Source organism: Pangasianodon hypophthalmus, chromosome 22 (genome assembly GCF_027358585.1).
Source record: "Pangasianodon hypophthalmus isolate fPanHyp1 chromosome 22, fPanHyp1.pri, whole genome shotgun sequence".
NCBI lineage: Eukaryota > Metazoa > Chordata > Actinopteri > Siluriformes > Pangasiidae > Pangasianodon > Pangasianodon hypophthalmus.
The window spans coordinates 13,679,210-13,703,116 of NC_069731.1; the positions used below are offsets into that span (position 1 = coordinate 13,679,210).

Consider the following 23,907-nt stretch of genomic DNA (forward strand, 5'->3'; position numbering starts at 1 on the left):
AGAAATCTGTCTCATCAATCCTAGATATCTGTCTCATTCACAGCAGTACACTAGGGTTTTTGTTGTAAAATGTTTCCTTTTCTGCAGTGTTGGCACCCCTGCAATATATCTGAATATTAAACAATTAAAAATGTCATAGGAGGTTTATATACAGCTAGGATAAAGTTATTCACTTTCAGTTTTTCAGAGCTCCACACATTTCATGTTACCATACATTTCTATTGACAAGTCACTTCGGATTATCTACTTTGTTCACATCAGAGGTCATTTTAATGCAATCGTTTAGAGACAGACATATTTCAGCTTTAATTCTGTATATGTGAATTCCAGTAGGCCAAATTTTACCTACACCAAGTTGACTGTTTTAAACAGTCTGGAAGATTCAAGAAATTGATGTGTTGACTTTTAGAAGCTTCTGATTGGCCAGTTGTCATAATTAGGATTAATTGGGAGTGCACCTATGGCAAAAGGGCCTACTTTAGAGTCACTGTCTTGCACTGTCTTTACCATGCGAACATTTCATTGATAACTCAAGCATCTATACAAACAATTGTATGCAAATATAACAGTTTTGGGACCGCACAGACACTGCATCATTCAGGAAAGAGGCACAAATGAACTCTCAGGGATGTATGAACTTTGTTGCGAAAGGTTCACCTGAACCCCAAGACAACAACAAAGGAACCTACATTGCCATGGCCTGAAAGGCTGCTACGTAAGGAAGAAGCCCCTATTTTAAGACCACCACTGAAGTGTGCTGGTGATCACCAACCTTTTGAAGGAGTGTTGTCTGGTCAGTTGAAACAAAAATTGACCTCTTTGTCCGTAATGATCAGCGCTATGTATGGAGGAAAAAGTGTGAGGCTTTTAATCCGAAGAACACCTTCATAGCTATGTTGTGGGGGGTGTTTCGCTGAAAAAAGGACTGATGCACTTCAGAAAATAGATGGCGTCATGAGGAAGGATTATCTAAAAGTACTGAACCAACACCTCAGCCCACCAGCCAGAACGTTCAATTTTGCATTGGAGTGGCCATCACAAATCCCGACCTGAATCCCTTTGAACATATGTGGAGTGAACAGAAAAAGCATGTCGGAACAAGGAGGCCTACAAACCTGGCTGAGTTACACCAGTTCTGTCAGGAGGAATGGACTAAAATTTCCGCAGAGGGTTGTGAGAACCTTGTGGAAGGCTATCCCAAGAGTTTGATTCAAGTTCAAACAAGTAAAAGGCAATGCCACCAAATACTGCCAAAGTGCACGTAAACCTTTGACGCAATGAAAATCTAAAACAGTAAATAAAAGCAGAAATAAATTAGTCTCTTAACTACTATCTTGAAATGACCTTATTTCTATAAATCTGGAAATAGAATAGATACCCTAACTGACTTAATACAGGAAATGTATGAGATTGAGTTTGATATAAAGAAGAAATAAATTTGATATAAATAAACAGTATCACTAATGCTACAATAACAAAAAGTGTGTAAAAATTAAAATAGAAATACAACATGGCCAAAGAACATACAGCTGAAACACCACAATCAGAGAAAACCTGACCCAAAGACTATTTTGTATTTCTGCTAAAACACATTTCTCCTATAGGAGGAAATTCACGTTGTTGCACAAGGCTTTCACGAAGTGCCAATTTCAAGAGCACTCTGGTTAACTCGAGATGATGCGGTGAAACCTGTCATCTTGCTGGAGCTCGATATGAAGGTATGTTTGCCTTCCTTCAAATTAACATACAAAACGTATAACAACTTTTCCTGTCATTTACATCCTGCTCTCCTAATTGTATTCCTGGCTTTATTCTTTCCTTATATACTAAAACCCCCAAAGTATATCACTGGCAGAAAAACCCAATTATTGTTTAAAATCCTGATTTTTTTCTTTTCATTTTTGGTTGTTTGCCAGAATTTAGCCGCAGCAACATCTGACAGCTGAAAGTGATGACATACAATGAATGAGATGCCAATAATGTTTTGTTAAAGTGATGACAGGTGCAGCTCACCACATAGACATTTTTGTAATTGAAATTATTGCAATGTTATAACTGAGCAAAAAGGTTAAGCAGTTATCATGATATACAGTGCATTCAAAAAGTATTCAGATCCCTTAATTTTTTCCACATTTTATTATGTTGCAGCCTTATGCTAAAATGCTTAAATTTTTTTTTTCACGTCAATCTACACTCCATACCCCATAATGACAAAGCAAAAACCAGATTTGTGATAACTTTGCAATTTTATTAAAAGGAAAAAACTGAAAAAATCACATTGACATAAGTTTTCAGACTCTTTGCTATGACCCTTGAAATTTAGCTCAGGTGCTTCCCATTTCTCTGGATCATCTTTGAGATGTTTCTACACTTTGATTGGAGTCCACCTGTGGCAAATTGATTGGACATGATTTGGAAAGACACACACCTGTCTATATAAGTTCTAACAGCTGAAACTTCATATCAGAGCATAAACCAAGCCATGAGGTCAAAGGAACTGCCTGCAGAGCTCAGAGACAGGATTGTGTCAAGGCACAGATCTGGGGAAGGCTACACTGAAGGTTCCCTAGAGCACAGTAGCCTCCATAATTCTTAAATGGAAGAAGTTTGGAACAACCAGAACTCTTCCTAGTGTTGGCCGCCTGGCCAAACTGAGCAAACCTTGGTAAAAGAGGTGACCAAGAACCCAATGGTCACTCTGGTTGAGCTCCAGAGATCATGTGTGGAGATGGGAGAATCTTGCAGAAGGTCAACCATCACTGCAGCACTCCACTGATCTGTAGATTATGACAGAGTGGCCAGATGGAAATCTCTCCTCAGTGCAAGACAAATGAATACTTTCTGAATGCACTGTACAGTGTTTAACATCGCCCCATGTTTGTAATATCACCAGCTTCTTGAGCATGCAAATAAACACACTCTGATTTCTCATCATCACTGCAGGATGAGAATATTTCTTACGAGCCGGGCGATGCGTTTGACCTCCTCTGTCCAAACAGAGACACCGAGGTGGAGGATTTGCTTCACAGACTGGGGCTCTATGACAAAAAGAATCATTTTGTTCACCTGCAGCTGCTCAAAAACACCAAAAAGAAGGGTACTGAAACTTTAAAGGAATAACTACGGACATCATGATAGTGTGTCCCTATTATATGTATATATACAATCAGGTCCAGAAGTATTTGGACAGTGACAGAGTTTTTGTGATTTTGCCTTTATACACCACCACAGTGGATTTGAAATAAAACAGTCAAGATGTGATCAAAGTGTAGACTTTCTGCTTTATTTTAAGAGGTTCCACAAAAATATGCCATTTACCATTTAGGAATTACAGCCGTTTTAAGCAAAGTACTTCCATTTTCAGAGGCTCAAAGGTATTTGGACAATTGACTGACAAGAAGTTAATTGACCAGGTGCGGTCCATTCCCTTGTTACTTCAAGACAAATGAAGCAGATAAAAGGTCTGGAGTTGACATCAGGTATTGAGTTGGCATTTGGCAGCTGTTCCACTGGAGCTACCAATATGAAGTCCAAGGAGATCTCAGTGCAAGTGATGGAGGCCATCATTAGGCTGAAAAAACAACATAAATCTATAAGAGAGATAGCAAAAACCTTAGGTGTGGCTAAATCAACAGTTGGGTGCGTTCTCCAGAGTATTCTTGACTTCTGGCGATGTTGTGAAGGGGTATTTCTTCACCAAGGAAAGGATTCTGCGATCATCCACTTTAGTTGTCTTCTGTGGTCTTCCAGGCCTTTCGATGTTGTTAAGCTCACCAGTGCTTTCTTTCTTTTTAAGAATGTACCCAACTGTTGATAGATCTCCTTAGACTTCATATTGGTAGCTCCAGTGGAACAGCTGCCAAATGCCAACTCAATACCTGATGTCAACTCCAGATTTTTTATCTGCTTCATTTGTCTTGAAGTAATGAGGGAATGGACCGCACCTGGTCAATTAACTTCTTGTCAGTCAATTGTCCAAATACCCTTGAGCCTCTGAAAATGGAAGTACTTTGCTTAAAATGGCTGTAATTCCTAAATGGTAAATGCCATATTTTTGTGGAACCTCTTAAAATAAAGCTGAAAGTCTACACTTTGATCACATCTTGATTGTTTTATTTCAAATCCATTGTGGTGGTTTATAAAGGCAAAATCACAAAAACTATGTCATTGTCCAAATACTTCTGGACCTGACTGTGTGTGTGTGTGTGTGTGTGTGTGTGTATGTATGTGTATATATATATATATATATATATATATATATATATATATATAATATATTTGTTATTGTATGTATGTACGTATTGTGCCAGAAGTTATCATTTTATCTAAGAGAATAAAGTTTTGTATGAAGCATTTCAATTATGTGCATCCACAGGAGCACGAGTTCCTCCCTACATCCCAGAAAAGTGTACTCTACAGTATCTTCTGACCTGGTGCTTAGAGATAAGGAGTATACCCAAAAAGGTAATTTTACACAAGGATATTTTGTGAAATGTTATTAGAACTGACATTTTTATCTATACTTGGGTGGTGTCCGAAACAACAACATACTGTATGTTGATGCAGCGATTCAATAAATAAATAAATATGACTAATGATTTGGTAATGCAGAGTCCTTCAATATGATACACTATGATTCACTGTAGTTCAGTAATAGCAGTTTGAGTTTAATAAAAAATGTTTCACACGAGGTGTGGGAGGCCATACCCCCTTGACTGGGTCTGGCAGCCGCCGAGGCCATACCTCCTTCACTTGGATAAAGTATAGAAAATAACATTTAAAATCAACAGTTAATAATTCAAGAAAATTCAGATGATTCAGAGCCATTTCAATACAACACAATATGATTCACTGTCATGCAAACAGTTTGATATTAAATTAAAAAAAAAAAAGCATTTAGGTAACACACCCTTAACTGGGACTGACAGACACAGTGGCCACACCTCCTTCACTGGGATGAAGAATAAAAAACAAATTCAAAACCTCAAATTTTATTGCCAATGAGGCAATAAAATTCAGATGATTCAGAGTCATTTCAGAGTCATTTCAGAGTCATTGAATATTGTTCAAACCTTTTAAAATCTAACTAAAAAATATTTTACATTTAAATTTTGAAAAATGTTAGTGTTGAAGAATGGGAGGCCACACCCACTTTATTAGGAAAGTCAGGTGTAGATGTCAAGCCTCCTTCAACGTGATTGACTGTTTTGCCTATTTTTTAAAAATCTTTTTTGTTATATTTTATGCTCTAGTATTATAGTTATACAGTGTAAACTGTCACAAATGGATACTTAGCTAGCTTACTTGCCTTAAAGATTTAGACTGAAAGCCTTTGCAGATCAGGGCTAAGCATGTGTGTGTTTGCTCCAGGCTTTTTTGCGATCTCTGGCAGACTGCACGCAGGAAACTCGGGAGAAGAGACGACTGCAGGAGTTATGTAGCCGTGAGGGAGCCGCAGATTATGACAGATTTGTGAGAAACGCCAGCGTGTGTATACTGGACCTTCTGTGTGCTTTTCCATCCTGCACGCCTCCTCTCAGCCTCCTTATTGGTCAGTTAAACCATCATCCCTGATTTAGTCATAAATGTCATGCTTTGGCATTGCTTTTGGACAGGTACACCATGATGTACCTATATCTATGTAGTTATGAACCTTCAGAGGATCTAGACCTCCAGAAAGATCATATAATTCCATAAAAAAAAATGTGCATGTTAAAAGTTTTATTAAAAATTATATAGACTAAAGCAACATTTATATGTGATGAACGTTTACATTTTTTATTCAGTGTGTAATCACAGTATATTGTGTATAATCTATTCAGATCTGTGCAGTATGACCTTATAAAGTGAAACCACTTTAAAGTGATGCTTCAGTGAGCAAGGATGTCTCCTTTAGCAAATACATCTGTCCTCAATTCCTCCTGTCCTTATTTCCTTTCCTTGCATCCTTTCCTCTTGTTTTCAGAGGGGGAGCTAGGAAGTGAGGAAAGGAAACAAGGAAATGAGAGGCATAAATTAGAATATTGGGATGCACCCTGGAGCATTAATGTCCAAATTGTCCCAAGTTGTTGAGTTCTTAAAAAACTTCATGTATTTGTGAAGTGGTTCCTTAGGTGGAAATATGGTTATACAGTTCCCTCTGAAAGTGTTGGAACAGCAAGACCAAATCTTTTGTTTGTAATGTAATGTAAACTGATAGACAGAGTCAGACACATACAGACAAGCCAAAGTATCAACAAAGAGCAAGTACAGTGGTTTTATAAGAAAGGTAGCACTCTTGCATGTTTTTGGAAATGGTTTCGATGACTCACTAGGTGGCAGTAAAATCACATGAAGTCCAGCTTTCTCCCTTGCGTCAGTTAAATATCTATGTCTCTGGAGAATAAAAATATAACACAAAGAAAAAAGTTTGATTAAAACCTTTAGAAGATTATTTTATATTTCCACAAAATATGGATAGATAGATGGATAGATAGATGGAAAGATGGCCTTTATTGCAACATACACAAGTACACGCACTAACTGGCCAGGGTTGCAGTAGATCCAGAATCTATCCCAGGAACACTGGGTGTGAGATGGGAGTACACCCTGGATGGGACACCAGTCCATCACAGGGGACCATAGACACACACACACACACACACACACACACACAATGACACCTACAAGCAAATCACCCTGCTGACATGCTCAGTATGGAACCATGGAAGCTGAAGCTGTGAGGCAGCAATGCAACCCACTGTATCATTGTGACACAAGTACAGTACAGTGAAATTCTATTCTTCCCATTCACTAGCTTGTTAGGAGGCTGGGGTCAGAGCGCAGGTTCAGTCATGATATAGTGTCCCTACAGCAGAGAAAGTTAAGTAGCAGCTTGGCAGCACTGGGAATTAAACTCACGACCTTCTGATCAGTAGCCCAGAGCCTTAACAACTCATTAAACGCAAGCAACTGCCTGATGTGTCTCTGTAGATCTTGCTGCCATAAGGACTAACCATGTTATTTTTATTAGGCTCAACTCACAGTCCAGAGCTGAGCAGACCAGATATGTACCAGCTGCTTGAAATATTTAATCCTTAAATCCAAAATTGATTTGCCTTTGCCAGACAGACGTTTTTTTTTTTTTTTTTTTTTTTTTTTTTTTTAAATTTCTGAATTTGTACTGGAGCTACAAGGCTGGTGTAGCTAACAAGTACACAAAGTTTACAGCCACAGCTGTCCAAATTGCACATCTAAATCATCACATACTTTGTTGATTTTTTTTTTAATACCTAAAACAAACTTGATAATGTGGTTTCTGAAACTGAATGACATAGTTATCTATAAAAATATTTGAAAAGATTTTAAAAAGCTAAAACAGTAGCAAAGGCTAGCTTGGAGCACAGTTTCATTTCACTTCAATTTCATTTGTATAGTGCTTTTTAACGATAGATATACAGAAGGTATTTACTGAAATACAGAAATCTGGATGTAGATTCAGTTCCCTAATGAGCAAGCCAGAGGCTTGTGATGACATGAGGAAGAAAACCTGAGAAGAACCAGACTCATAGGGAAACCATCTTCTTCTGGGTGACTCCAGATAGTTGGATTACACATCATGTTCTACAACTGTATCTTATAAATTCAAACAATACTAAGTATGGAGAAAGGATGTTCAGTATGCGCATATTGTGAGTGAGTCCTGGGATGAGCACAGGACAGTGTTTATGATTACAGCAGTAGGTCTTAGGTACAAGTCTACAGTATCCAGGTGAAAGTATCCACTGAAGCAAGGGTGAAACTCGGGCATATAATTGTTTTTGGGGTATACAAAACTTTTTTTAGGGTATCCATGAGAGACTATACAGAATGTGAGTCACAAGTGCAAAAGCTCCAAGAAGAAGCATTTTTGATCACTTTATAGTCAGCAGTGTGGTATCACTGCAAGGTACAAGGCTTGGCTCAGAGCTTTAAAGCAGAATTGTGTGTTAGAAGCAATTTTAAAGGCGCTGTCCTGAATACGATGACTACAATAATGTGAAATGCCATTAATGCCATCTTTATATGTCAGCGTCTGTAACCTCATGTCCTTTGGTTTATTACAGAACATTTACCGAAGCTGCAGCCAAGAGCATACTCAGCCGCGAGGTAAGAAGCCGCGGTATTCACAGCTTTGTGCTCCATTTGGGGCAAAGCTGCCTAAGCAGGCGGAATATTTGGGCAGCATGTAAACATCTGAGATGAAGTCTGTCCTATTTAAAGTGTGGAATAATAAAGGGTTCTTTATTAGGGCAAATTTGTAAGATCATGTGGCCTTCTCAGAGAAAGTAAAGTCCTTATTCCTGTGTTCGACTGCTTTTGGCTGCACATTCAAATTCAGATTTTTGCATTTAGATTAAAATTTCTAATGGCATTATTCTAACTCCATATTTATTCATCTTCAGTAAAAGATGGACAAATATCAAAATGTATGAATTTAAAGGATCTGTTTGGCCAAAAATGGATTGTACACAGTGTCCTACAACCACTTACTTTAATTGTAGTTGATCAGCCAATATTGTTTGTTGTCTTAAGGTACAAAAAAAAATTTAAATATACAAATCATTGTGGAAATGTGTGTGTGCTGACCAGGGAAAATACTTCACCTAGTGAAATCTAGACATTTTCTAATATATACTGTACAGTTTTAAAAAACTACAGATTTTCCTGAAATACATTTCTCTTTTTCATGTATCTCAATCACATGTAAAGTTATAACGTTTTTAAAGTTGGATTACTCCCAAAAGTGAAAAAAGAGAAAATTGCTGGTGCAAGAGTATCGTGTACATTTTGTGTAGCTGATTATAAGCTGAACTCTTATTGTGTGAGGAAATGACACATAGCTACCAAGGTTTTAGACATCTTTAGGCAGTTTTATAACTGGTTCCTTACTCAAAGTGATGTATGCAGAAAGATACTCTAGGCAAGATTAAAAAGGTAAATGAAAACACTTCCATGTCATTTTCATGAAATATATTAATGGTTTCTGAATTTTCAGGTGTCAAAGTATGTTGTAGGTAATAAAACACAATTTTGGTCTCATACCCAAATCTTGCACGGAGTACCGCCAGACTATGCGCTGGGAAGGTTTCCATTTTCCAATTTTAAGATGTTCGGTGCTACAGTTTGTATATCTGTGTTGTATTATTGTCTATTTTTATAGATAAGAGTGGCATGATATAGTGTCGGAAATGACATAAGCAAAAGTTTGACATACCAAACAACTCGACAAAGCAGTTTAAGGCAAGTGTGTGATTTTAGGCCTGCAGATTGCACAGTGCTAAACTGGTAGCTATAAGCTTCTCTTACTTGATAGCTACATGCCTGTAGACACCAAACATTTCTTGGCTGATTGACTACATTTGGAGGAAGAAGAATGTTGTATACATTTTATTTGTGGCCAAAATGTTCTATTAATATAGGCTCATATTATATATGTTTGACGTTATTATTTAAGGCTGTGTGAATCATTCTCAAAGGTACAGTAATTCTTTGGGCTGTACTCCGGCACTGAACCCATTCATTCTTATCAATGGAGGGTGAGGATGCTGCATTTTGAAGTGCCTGATGTGCTCATTTGTTTTCCGTGAGGCTCCACGTCTACACTAATGCTTATGATGGAGTGTAATGATGCTGCTATGGGTTTTTTTCCTGTCCAGCAGCAACATTAGGCCACTGAAATATTAATGTCTGGTCAGCAGGATTCCACACAAGTAGACTGAAAGATAATGATGTACAGTGTACAAGAGGTCTAACGGTTCTGTCCTTATAACCTTGTGTGTTATTGTGCAGCTCGAGTCTACGCCACCCTGGAAAGTTCCATATTGTGTTCAGCGTTGTGGGGTTTCCGGCATGTGCTGAGCATCCAGAGAGGACTGGATTGTGTACAGGATGGCTAGCGGATCGCGTGTCTACCATCATTGAGCCATATGGGACAAAACAGGCTTCACGAGAGAGTGTAAATGATAAAGCCTTGCCCAAGGTTAGTTCACTGGCACACCTCCTTAGTGCATGAGGCTGTGATTAATCCTTGAATGGGAGAGCAAAATTCCAGTGGGATGATGTGCTAAATTCAAAATAGGATAATTGTATAATCTAATATCAAGGATTTTAGGACATCACAGTATCTACATAACACTGTGCATGTAGTGATTCTGCTGAGCGACAGACGTCCCTGGGTTGAGTCTTAAATCTGAGTTAAATCTGATCAACCAATAGTAAACGTGATTGATTGACATCACTTCAACCATCTACCTAACTTTGCTAGCTGGCCACTTTTTAGTCACCTAATATACCTAACATATTATGCGCATGTTCAAGTATGTCATTGTTTCTATAGTAACAAATAATTCCTAGGGACTTGTGTGGCGGAAGGCTGATATAAACTGATTTAAAAATCATGGTGTGTATGGTGAAGTTTTCTATGAGGAGACATTGGGGGGTTATTTAACATTTTTAGAAGGAATCTCCAGTGTCAGCGTTTTAGAACAGTCGGAGACTTATCAGGACAGGGTTTTGCACTTTCTGGGTTCTTGGAACATGGCGAGCTGCAATTTCTGTCTTATTAACCTCAACTGAAAAAAAAAAAAGAGTGAAGGAATGACAACATTACATGTAACAATCAATGGATAAAAGTAAGTGTTGGCATTCTTTATTGACTAAAAAACTTTTAGTCAAATTCCTATGGTGTAAGTGGAATAAAACACTTTGGGACATGCTTTTATAGGAAAATAATCAGCATCTATTATCAAACTATTATCAAGTTTTTAGTGCAGAGTACCTTAGGAACAAGCACCTGATCCATGTAGATAGTGGAGAAATATCAAAGTTAATTATAATTCAATTATGTCTTGTGTTGCAGTGTGCAGTCATTTGAAATAAAGGAAAACTCACAATCATTAATATATTTTCTTCTCTCAGGTCCACATTTGTCCTCGTCTCAATAACAGCTTCCACTTGCCCTCTGACCCCACAGTTCCCATGGTGATGGTAGGACCAGGGTCAGGTGTTGCACCCTTCATAGGCTTCCTTCAGCAAAGGTACAACTCTCTCAAAGCTCCATTTCCATTATAGGAACTCGGACAATGAACATTTGCAAAGACAATTCCATTGAATGGTTTTATATGGAGTTAGAGTCTTTGGCTTGTATTAGCTTGTGTATTCTAAAAAACCCTAACCAGTGAGCTAACTATTATGACGACGGCTACTATAAAACCCTAACAAATGAGCAAATTACTGGCAGATAAGCCACTCGAATAAGTGACAGTTGTGTAGGCGTTTTGAATTCTCTGATTATATCTGACACCGTGGAAGCACTATCCTTTCCCCATCTTACATTAGTAATCTTTTGGCCGGTGCTCTCAGGCTGGTTTTCCTGCTTGCGAGATACTATGTGTGCGTGTGTGTGCTTGTGGTGCCCTCTGAATACGCCTATCCAGGGTGTATTCTCACCTTATGCCCAGGGGTCCCTGGGATAGGCTCGGGATCCACGGTGACCGTGAACAGGATAGAGCAGTTACTGAAGAGAAATGAATAAATTAATATTCATGAGTCTCTGTGTCACTCCTGAGAGAGCATGAGGGAAAACATCATTTCCAAATGTTCACTAGTGGAAGTAGATTGGCAAATATTAATCAGAACATCAGCAAAGCGAGTTTGCACTTTGGTAAATGCCTTCTTGGAACATTTAATCATTTTAGTCAGACATGTCTGCCTCTACAATGACAGAAAGAGTAAAATGGGAGAAAAGAGGGCCAGGGTAGATGTGTGCTGGTATTAAATGCATAAAATTTTCATCACAATAATTGTGTCTTATCACAGTTTATGGTATTACACCAAAACATCATTACTCATTTGGAGTGACAGTTCTGTCTGCCATGATTATCAAAGTTTTCTGGTACATTCAACTGGTGAACAGGAATATACAGATGTCTTCACTGAGAAACAAATCAAAGCTGAAACTTTAGAAGAGAGAAAAAAAGAAACTTTTTATGATGGCTGTTCTGCTAAATGGGACTAATCTGGGCAGTGTCCTCTGAATGAAATATAAGGCTATCAATGATATTCAATCTTGTTATCATACTTATTATTGAAAATCCTTAAAAATAAGAATCTTTAAGGATTATTATTGAAGATCCTTAAAAATATCACAGTTTATCATACAACTAATTATTAGCTATGGCATAACCCTTAGAGTAAAACAGTGGTTTTAACTACCTAATAAAATAATTAGACTAACATTGGCTTGCTAGTGGACTTGGTTATTGTTTTTTATTGCCCAGTAACATAGTGGATTTTAAAGGTGGGATTAAACCGTCTGTCAGACTTTTAATGGATTGTTTGTCTCACTTAATAGTAGCTAATGTGAAAAAAGAAAAGTCTGGTGCATGTTGCAGCAAGCAAGCTAGGTAAAAGCGACCTTAGAGACTGGAGTCTGAAAGGAAAATGTGTTCATGACAGCTGCATATCCTCTGCAAGGACGATTTATGTGTCATGACTCTATGATTTTATATAAACTGAGCTGCCCATGTCATCTGGATGAAGCAAATGTAACGCACTGCTGATCAACAGAGCAAATCTCTAACCACACACACTGTGTTACCTGTCAGAAATCTGTCACCGCCTTTGTGGGTTTAAAAATAAGCACTTTGTGTGTGTTTGTGTGTGTCTGTGTGTCTGTGTGTCTGTGTGTCTGTGTGTGTGTGTGTGTGTGAGAGAGAGAGATAATAGGAAAAGGTGTGTGTGATTGTTGTTGATATCACCTCTGTGGAAAACAACATAAAAGCTGATGAGTGGGGATTGGTGATGTATGTGGAACACACACGACATAAAGCATCAAGGCTATGGTGGCTTCTGATATGTAGCAGATAGCGTGTATTTGTTCACAAATCTTGTGATGCATAATAATAATAATAATAATAATAATAATAATGTATATCCATAAATACACTGGAATCTAGTTTCTTGAAACACCAGATGGTGCATCTCATCAGTGATGAACCCAGGGTCATAGGGTGTTTCAGATCTTAGATCATCAGACCTTCACCCAGGTGACGCAGCTGGGGGTGATTAGTGTAGTGGCGCTACACCATGGGCCACCCTTCTTGATCCACAGCCACCTCAATGCTTTTTCTACAGCTTTGATGATGTCTTTGGTGGCTCTTCTTTCCTGCAGCCCTCTAATGCCAAGGCGACTGAGTGTTCGATGTAGAGACTGCCATGCAAAGCCCCTGCAGCGCCCCTCACAGTGGGTCTTCCACCCATGCCTTTTACATTCCTCTACCAGTTCAAGATATTTGGCCTCCCCTGGCTTAAGCTTGTGGGCCTCCCCTGTCTGGTCTTCCTAGGGGTCAGTGAGTTTCAACAGAACCACTTGCTTAGAACAGTCAGATGTTAAGACCAAATCTGGCCCAAGTGTCATCCTTGCAGTGTGTTCTGGAAACTTCAGCTGCTTCCCTAGGTCAACCTTCAGCTGCCAGTAACGAGTGGAGGCTAGCAGCCCAGTTGAGGTCCTGAGCTCTGCCTGAGTTTTTTTTTCTCCCGCCCTGACATAGGTGATGTTGTGCCTTGTTGAGAGCTGATGTTTGCTCTGTTGGATTCCGGTGCAGATGGTGTCAGCTACTGCCTTCGGCACCTGGTCATGGTGCCACCTGTACCTCCCCTCTCCCAAGGCTTTTGAGAGAGGGGCTCAGGATGTGCTCCAAGGACCCTCTTCTCAGGCACAGTGGGCATGCCACGGTGTTGGCTAGACCCAGACAGTGCAGGTTGGATGGGCTTGGGAGGACATCATACACTGACTGGGTCAGAAACTTGTGTCTAGCTGGTTCTGACTTCCAAAGCTCTGCCCAGGTGATCTTACAGGCAGTTGCATGGTCCCAATTAGTTCAGGCTCCCTGCTTGCACATAGCCACTGTCCTACTGCAGTGTTCCTCTCCCATGGATCTCTCCCTGGACCAGCTGAGGTATCTCTCTTCCCTGGGCTTTGTCGAGGTCTTGTGTACCTATCAAGCCCAACTCATCTGGCTGCCACAGGGCCTACCAGGATGCTGCGTCTCAGCCTCACTCCTGCCTGTTCGACTGCCTCCTGTGCCAGCCACATGTTCCCAGTTCTAACTGTGATGCCTGCAGAGGAGACTCTGGTGTCGGTTGAGTCTCTATAAAATAGCACCTCTCTGGCTCTGGTGACATTAAATTCCTCTGTCAGGCCGTTGAAAGGAAGCTGCAGCTTGTTGGTGTGCCCATGAAGGGCAATTCTGTGTAGGCTCTTTGGTAGGCCCAGCCACCTGCAAAGGAACTGGCTGAAAAGTCTGGGCAGGATACCATGCTGATAAATCTCTTGAACTTCCCTGGAAGGCTGACTTATCCACTGCTGATAGGAAACAGTACATGCTAGAAAACTTTCACCTTAAAATTTCAGTTCAGAAAAGCAGTACAAACACTGTTAATATTTATCATTACATGATTAACATAAAAACATAAAAACCTACACAGAGATGTTTTTAATTCTGGTTTTGCAGTAAATAATATTTTTCAACTGGCGTAGACCTCAGAACTTAAACTTTCAAAATAATCTATCTATGTATTTTTTTTTTTAAATTAAAATATTTCATCGAACAAGAACACAGCTACTAGAGGTTTTATAGACTTGTTGACTAATACATTCATTAGTCACTGCTCTGGAGATGTCGCCTAGTTGGGATAGATGGTAAGGAAAGCAAATGTACTTTGTTAGTCTGAAATATTTCAGACTATATGAAACCAGTTGTACAGTCAGCTGCACAGTAAGTAAAGCTACACTTTTTAAAACCTTTGCTTTAATAGAATGTTAGATATCACTTTGTATGAAGTGTAGATGTGTGCAAAATATATATATATTTTTTTAAATCCCACTTGCATCTGCTGCCGTAAGTTATTTCTGTTATTTCCCATATTCCCATATCTCATATTTCCCATAGGTTATTTCTGTCATTTAAAGCTAAATAAAACTGAAATAAAATCCTTGCACTGAGGCATAGTGAATTCTGTCATGACCAGTGCTGTGTGAAAGAGCGCATTCCATGCCGCTGGTTGTACTTCACTATCCACTCCCACACAGTTAGTTTCGAATCAGATCAGCAGCGCATGCCAGCTCATAGAGGCCTATTATCCAGACTCATTTTCAGATACTACTGTAGCTGGATTTGTACAGGGCAGTTTAACTTGCCGGGTTATTAAACCTCTCTTGCTGCTGTAGATATAGCATCCCCAATCCAAGGAAGGCTGGTCATTGTGCTATAAGGAGGACTTTGTTGACGGATATGAGCTTCCATGCAGCGCGCTCTCAGTTTCAGAGTCAGTGATTTAAGCTGAGCTGCTACATCATCCACATAAGCGCCTTTTTAACGAGTGCTGCGGTGTTATGTGTAAATAGTAGTGTAATGTGATACACAGACATTGCATATTTATTTCACAGATTTCTCAGTCAGTGTATAACATAGCCTGTGAGTGACTGTAAACTGAAGTAGAGTTTGATGAATACTTTGCTGTTATTAATTGGCATTTAACTGCAGTAATGTCCTAAATCACGTTTTGCTTTAACTATGGAATAGTCTGATGCTTTTTTGTATTACTGGTCAGCTAGTAAAACTTAGTAGTTGTGCAACCCCTAGCAGCTACTAAAACATAGAAAACTTCAAACAAATAATCCATATGCATGACTGGAGGAAAAGTACTACCTCATTTTTAAATACTCTAAAGTTCCCTACCCAGGGAATAGTTCTAAGTCAATTCAGAAATTATTAATGAATTGAAACGTGTTCATTTTATTTTACAATCTAGACAGAACGGTCCAAAATCATTATCACTCTAATTAATACATCTAGCACACAATATCTTTGTTTTACAGTTAATACTAGCACAGTCTAAAAGTCACTTATCTGTTGGGTTAATGGCTTTACTCTCCAAGTGCACCTGCCTTTAATAAAGAACACATTGAGGGTCCCATTAGGATGAGCGCAGTCAGTTAATAAGTTCCACAAAGATTTAGCTTTCCTTAATTAATTGCTGTTCAGTATCATTTTATTTGGTTTAAGTTAATAATAGTGATTAAACTTTAATAAGACATAAACTCCAGGTGCTATAGAACTTTTGCCTGACATCATACACAGTTTGTATCCATACGATATTAATAAAAAATTTCGAAGTATCACAATAATTACTATATTAATATATTCACACTGTAAAACAAAGTTTTAATCAAATCAGTAGCTCTTTTTCCTCTTTCTGTTACTAGCTACTAGCCAGATAGTTGCACTGTAAGAACAGATATGGAGGTGAAGAGCCGATGAAGTAGCCTGCTGGAGTTTACTGCAGAAGAAAGGTAGATCAGGATTTATAATATAAGGTGTAATTTTCCCTTATTATTAACGTTATGTAATAATTTTCAGTGGAACTGAAGGTGTTTTATGTTATTAAAATGGAAGGACTGTTAGAATGTGCCTTAAAAAAATTAAATAATAAATTAGTGTCATCAACGCTCCTACTGCTGTCTGACATCCACCTGAAATGCATCACACTTAGCAGTTTAATTGTACAGATGAGAAAACCCTATCATAAATTTATTTTGTATATTTCCTCATCCCACTGAAATTAATTTCTGGTTATGCCACTACAAGCATAACATCCGTGCGTCTGAATCGATTTTAGATGTGAATGTGACTTACGTCAAGAGCAGCACACATGCATTGATTTTAATCCATTTTTCAGACTGTGGTCAAGTCAGCTGTGGTAGAAACCGAGTGCACGTATATACAGCGGATTACGGTTAATATACTTCAGATAGGGGAAAAAGGCTGTTACTTGTCAGTTTTAGTTAATGTAATGTGAGCTTGCGTGCAGTGTACAGTGCCAGTTGCTATGCATGTGCTATGAATTCTGCACAGTGTGAAAATGTTGAGCAGTAGTGTACTGCGGGCCAGCATTATTTCAGTGTTATTTTTTTCAAGTTCATGCAGGCCAAATGAAACAAGGCAGTTGGCCAGATTTGGCTCACGGGCCTTATGTTTGACACACGTGCCTTAGAGGGTATAGGGAACAGTCACCGCAAATAGGTTCTGATTGATCACCTTTATCCTGTCATGATATCTTGATGGGAATGGTTTCTTCCAGGCTCAAAGAATAATTTGATGAGGATGAAAATGATGTAAATCATATGCTCTGGGCTTCCCAGTCACCAGATCTCAACCAAGCTGAATATTTATGGGAGATTTTGGAGCAGTGTGTTAGACACCAATCTCCACCACCATCATCAAAACACCAATTGAGGCAGTATCTTTTGGATGAACAGTGTTCATCTCTAAACAGCTGAGCTGTTTAGAGGTTATATATGATTTTTCAAATTGCTTTCACAGTTATGACACTGCAATACAAAGCTGAGTTGTTGTCACAGTTGTAACCAACTAAGCACCATTTCACCTCACCGTTCCACCTCACTGTGCTAGAGCTCTCATTTATAAACATCCTCCATAACCAGGAACCAGGAAAGATGATTTAGCCAGGCGCCTGCTGTCCATCCATCCCCATGCACCACTGAATTATCTCTCCAAACTGTGAATTCTGCCTTGTTTAAAGGTTATTAGCTTCAGGTTTGTCCCAATCACAGGCACCTTTGATGCTTGTTGTGTATAAAAGATACTATTAAGTCAGCAGGACAAAAGGAAGCCCAAAGCTCTCTCTTTAGCAGTAAAACAGCATGGAACACTTCGATCATCCTGGCCATGAATCGATGAATGGTAGCATGGCATTGGAGTCACATTGTGCAGCTCAGGATGAGAGAGCGCGAAGAAAGAAAGACAATGAAAAGGTCAGCACACAACAAAATCTATGTGGCTTATCAGTGAGAAGCCGTGTTAAACGACACATGATTCAGAGCTAGAACCAAGAAACAAAAGCAAAGGGCTGACCTAAATATCCAATTACTCATGAAACCCCGTAATGCAACACAGCATGTAGTATCCAGACTATCTATGCAAAATACCCACAATTCAGTGTGCCACTGTGACATCTGAAGATGTCACATTGCCTAAACGGTTAATGTGTCTGGATTGGGACACTCCTGCAGTGGAGTGGTGATGATTAGGCATTTAAAATGTGACCAAAATAGTGAATAGTTTGTCTTGTTTGGGACACATCCACAGAGGACTGATTATGGAAAGATGATTGTTGTGGTGCTTATGTGAAATTTATAGTAAATAGAATATGTAGTTTAGGATGTATCCATACCTGACTCATAATGGGAAGATGCTTGTAATGGTGTTTATGTTGCCTTTATAATAAATAGAGTATGTAGTTCGGGACACATGCACTGTAGACTGAAAATGGGAAGACACTTGCAGTAGTGCTTTTGTGACCTTTATTGTAAATAGGGTTTGTGATTTAGGACATGTCCACAGCAGACTGATGAGAAGAGCTGTTTGTGGTGGTGTGTATGTGACTTGTATAGAAAATAGGGTGTATAGTTTGGGACACATGAATCGTAGACTGATGATGGGAAGACCATCGCAATGTTGTTTTTATGGCCTGCATATTAAATAGAGTGTGTAGTTTGGGACATGTCCACAGTGTACTGATGATGGGAAGATGATTGTTGTGGTGTTTTTGTGACCTACATAGTAAATAGGGTGTGCAGTTTGAGACGTGTCCATGGTGCACTGATGATGGAAAGACACTTGAAGCAGAACTCATCAGTACTATTAGTTTATTAATTATTTATTCATTTTTATCTTGTAGTGTGTGGGGAGAACACCAGAGCTGAAATGTTTGCCAACAGTTTGGTGACTTTTCGTTGAGCTTGCAAACACAATGTGCTAAATCAAAAACTTTACCAGGAGAAGATGAGGATTATGATGACACAGTCGTTCCCTTACCAGGAATTTATATACTTATTAATTTCCCTTAATTTGTACTAATGCACTTAACTGGCTGTCTAGGTGGCCATACATTATGATATTATATTAGCTACTGCTTTTTAGTCTTGTTAATTAGATTTCTGGATAACCAAAACATGGGACTGGGCAGTACACTGGAGCTTTTTCTTGCCTGGTGGGCTAGTTTATGAATTTGTCCACCCCTGATAGTGAATAGGGAGCGATTTGGAATTCATTCATAGTGTTTATGTGATTAGATTATTAACAAATCATGCAGTGAGCCAAATCCATTCCTGAAATGTCCATTCTGTTCTCTGGATGATAGTCAGTCTCTTGTGATGGTGTTTATTTGGCATTTATAAGAAATAGTTTGTGTAGTTTGGGACATAGCTGTGATGGTGTTTACATGCTCTATATAGTGAACAGGGATTGGTATAGGACACGTCCATAGAGTTTGTGACAGAATGTTGAATCAAGCATGTATTAAATAAAATCCATTACTCAAAACGACTCATTCTGTGCTACATAATGCTGATGTTTCAGTGTAGGAAACAACATGGACTGATTAGGGTGAAACTACATTTGCTTTCAAGTCAGACGAATCATGTGACAGCCGTTATAGCTGTGTTCATCAGCCTATACCTGTAAAAATAAGGTTGAAATGTCAAAGTGTTCCAATCTCCTAGGCGCTAGAAGAGTGTTAGCATGCAGGGCACATAACCCCTCTACAGAGGTAAAGAGGGAGGATGATAACACATCATGATGCTCAGGAAAAAGTAATGCGTAGTTGTGATGGCTCTCATCCCAGTCGTGACCTCCAGTGGTGTCGTTTGTCTGATTATCTTTCTAAGAGGTGCACGGTATCCATCTCCTCTGTTGATTTGTATTCAGGATGAAACTGGTTTGGTGTGCATTGTTTTTTGTCAAAACAGTATTCAGGTTTTTCATATTGGTATGCATCCCAGTGGGCAGCATAAATCCACATTAAAGCTGGGTTATTGAAGGCCACATGTAATGAATTAGGAGCCCCAGATTAGTGAGTGTTAAGAACAAAATAATTGCTGTTGCTTCAATGTTTGATTTTCAGTTTGATGGCAGTTTTCTTTGCTGATTCTCCAACTGTTGTCAGACAACCCAAATATGTTTGGTCTCTTCTTTATTTTGCACTGGAACATTGAGGCTAATATTAGCTAAGATTAGCTAACATGAGTAACTGTTATTATGGAGTTTCACATGTTCTCTGAATGTCCATATTGGTTTCCTTTAGGTTGTCTGGTTTCCTCCTACCTCCCAAAAGCATGCCAGTAGGTGGATTGACTATGCTATTGAATAAGTTGCCTCTAAGCGTGAGTGAGCATGTGGATGTATGTGTGCATGGTGCCCTGCAGTGGTCCCATACGAGGTGTATTCCTGCCTCAACCCAGTGTTCCCAGGCTAGACTCCGGATCCACTGAGATCCTGACCAGATAAAACGATTACTGATGAATGAATCAGTACTGTTGTCTATGTGCAATATTGTAATGTGCAATACCTTAGTTTTATTTTAATTTCTATTGTTATATTTAAAATGTATAAATCTTACCGGATCACACTGTTCAAATGTGCAATATGTTAAGTGCAATATCTTAAGTGCAATATCTTAGCTGCTTTTCTATCTTAACTGAACAGATCTGATCATTTATGTTAATATTTATATCCCTTTATATCAATTTCGGTGTGCCCTCTGCAATGGCAATAAAGAATCTATCTATCTATCTATCTATCTATCTATCTATCTATCTATCTATCTATCTATCTGTTATGCATTATCATCTCTGCTGTTATCAACTAAGGACACACTATTTTATACTTATAATAGTGAACAATAATGGAATCTTATTTGTGTTCAATGGTGAAATAATAGTGACGGTAGTTGACTTAGACTTTTGGCCCCTACTGTAAGTATGCTAGTATGCTAGCTCAGCTCAGCAATCCTCTGGTACTTAGACCTGGATATAATGGGTCACTAAAGGCTGCATATGAAATGAAGCAGCACAGATTGCTTTTACTTGAGGAGCAATCCTGTTTTTTCCCCCCCATCAGTCAGTCCTGTTCTGATTTGGTTCATTACTTTTCTAATTGTAATTAGACTGAGCCGTCTGTGCAGGCAGCTGACGCTTGGATCATAACAATGTGTTTAATTCAACCTGCATTAGTATTGCTGTGAGGCATGCAACAGACATTGACTGGTAATCAATTAGACAATCTATCTGTAATTTCTTTGGACACATTCATATTTTGTCACTGTTTGCAAGGCAACTGGAGGTCATCGTTATTTTGGTTTGAAGGAGACAGTCTCATAATTCTGTCCTCGAGACAAGAGTTTTATGAAGGACTGAAAAACATTGTGGACAGAAGCTTAATGTAATTAAAATGGTGGTTCAGTATGACTAATGTGTGAACTCTAATTACCTTATCACATTCATCTGTTGTACCTAAAATATTTGCTCATGTTGTCAAAATAAGAAATTTGCTAACCCTACATGATGCTGAGAATCTACTTTATGCTTTCATATCATCTAACTTAGACTTTAAGAGAAAATTGTGGCGCAAGTATTGTTTGGGGAGATGCAAGTAGCAAAAAAAAAAAAAATGTCTGTTCTGCAAAGAGAACAGGAGGTATAGTGCAAAGAAACTGCTTTTTTTTCTATGTGTCACCAGAAATTATATTGTCTTTGTTTTTGTTTTTCTGTTCCTAACAACCATTTGCATATGACATGCCAAATCATTTCTTACAGAAGAAATATTATAGTTCTTACATTAGTTTTAGCTTTTGGCTGGGGATAGACGGGGTGGTCACAGGTCCCCGAAATTATTCAGTGATAGGGAATTCAAGCTACACTGTCTTCCACTGCCTTTTAAGATGACTAATACAAGGTTGCATTATATTATCTTGCTAAACTCCTGAAGCAGTATATCTCATCTAAGGGATCAGTCTCAGCTCAGCCAGTGAAAAATGCTTTCTTGTGTATTTCCCCTTAACTAGGAAATAGTGTTCTGGGCAATATTAAGAATTAAGGTTGTCTTATATTATAGACTTTTATATATGAGCAGAGTATGTGAAATCACTGAGATTATTAATACCAGGAATGTGTGCTTAAACCATCAAGAAATTAAGTGTGAAATGGCAGGCACGTTTTTATACTTGGCAATCACAACTAGCTCTGTAAAAGAAAAAGGCTGGCACGTTGAGCAAAAATGCAGCTATGTCGCAGACACAAATTGGAGTAAAACATTTAAGGTTTAAATTGCGTGGCTTAGTAACACGGTCTACCACATGGTGATCTGTTATTTCTGTCTAGTACCTTGATTTGACAAACATCCAGGAACTAGACAGTCAAATACACAGTATACAGGGTGTCCCAAAAGTCTCCATACATGGGGGAAAATAACACTTTTTAGCAAAATGTTTTCCAAAATTTTTCATACTTAGTTCATATTATGTGCATATTTTTTTCAGAAAACCTTTGACAAAAGAAGAACGTATTGAAATCTTTCTCATGGCTCAGTCAGGAAGCCGTCACACGGTTGCGATGGGATTTAATAGGAAACATGACAAGCGCATCACGCACAACACTGTTGCCAAACTTATTAACAAATTCAAAAAGACTGGAAGTGTTGCGGACCAACCGAGAAGTGGATGTATACGAACATCCACTGATGAAGGCACAACTGACATGGTGCTGGCGTACATAGTCCCCTATGTATGGAGACTTTTGGGACACCCTGTACTGTCAATAGTGCACAATTTGACACACATGCTTAACAGAAAATCATTAACATCAGTCTGTCTTTAGTACCACAAAATCAGTCCATGGTGTGTTGTGTGTTGTGTTTGGATGGCCTGACCCAATGCTGGCACTCTTATCTACTCAAAGCCATCAGGCACAAGCAGGTGTGTGAGCACAGAGTGCCTGCTGCTTTTGTGCCACCTCAGTGAAAGGCATTCTGGGAAGGGAGCCAGACCTTCTGGAGGAATCATTCTTTAAGATGCCTTCTGGTCTTACTTCAATTCCAGTTCTGTTCAGCAGTTAAATACCCTTAAATTGTAGAGCGATAGGAGTGAAATAAAACACCGTATGCCAGGTGGAGTACGCATGGAAGACAGTAAGTGAAAGGCAGTATGGGATGCTTATTATATTACAATTTAATTCAGTATCACAGTATTTAACACGCTCAATAACACTTCAGAATGTTTCATCAGAGGAGTATGAGCAGGAAGGTAACGTTTTTGGACAGCTTTCATACTCCTGGCATGAAGTCAGTCCTATTTAGGAGGCAGTACAATTTTTTCTAAGGGTCCCAATTTTGGATAAATGGGTTTTGTCTCTGTCCGAGAAAGCAGTCCCATAGTTCAGTTCAAAAGGCGAGACTTCCAGGAAAGCCTGAAAATATGTGGTATAAAAATATATCTGCATATGCTTAACTATAAAATTGCAATCTAAATCTTACATTGTGCTTTAATCACATTAACTTATGTTAATGACCGTGTGCACTGCAGATGGTGGTGTAAAAGTTAGTGAAAACCCCATAAGGTTTTTTATTTTTTATTTTATTTATTTATTTTTTTAGCAAACATTTATTATTAGTGCTGATGTGATGTTGCTTTAACAGGCAAAAGGAGCGAGCGAGAAATCAGGACAGTGCTTTTGGTGAGACTTGGCTCTTCTTCGGCTGCAGACATCAAGACAGAGACTTCATCTTCAGGTGTGTGCTTTTTTTATACACACACGCACTCACACACATATACACACAAACAGACACTATAAGGACAGAGAGACAGAGAGTTTATATGCGTTATACACAACTACACACATATCCTCACAAACATATGTTCACACACATCCACACACAAACATCCACACACATATCCACACACACACACTAAAGACAGAGACGACTTCTTTTGTGTGTTAGTGTGTGTGCATAACGTCTCTGTGTGGGTGTT

The 23,907-nt window shown here is 38.8% G+C and overlaps 1 protein-coding gene across 2 annotated transcripts in view; it reads left to right on the top strand.

The window, feature by feature from the left end:
- mtrr (5-methyltetrahydrofolate-homocysteine methyltransferase reductase) overlaps positions 1-23,907 on the top strand; it is a 40,926-nt gene that overhangs the window by 8,434 nt on the left and 8,585 nt on the right. For both annotated transcript variants that reach the window (XM_026937939.3, XM_053227898.1), the window contains 8 exons: positions 1,605-1,718; positions 2,944-3,097; positions 4,376-4,464; positions 5,371-5,551; positions 8,085-8,127; positions 9,811-10,000; positions 10,939-11,057; positions 23,574-23,666. In XM_026937939.3, coding sequence (XP_026793740.3) covers positions 1,605-1,718; positions 2,944-3,097; positions 4,376-4,464; positions 5,371-5,551; positions 8,085-8,127; positions 9,811-10,000; positions 10,939-11,057; positions 23,574-23,666 — 983 coding nt within the window. The remainder of the gene's footprint in view (positions 1-1,604; positions 1,719-2,943; positions 3,098-4,375; positions 4,465-5,370; positions 5,552-8,084; positions 8,128-9,810; positions 10,001-10,938; positions 11,058-23,573; positions 23,667-23,907) is intronic.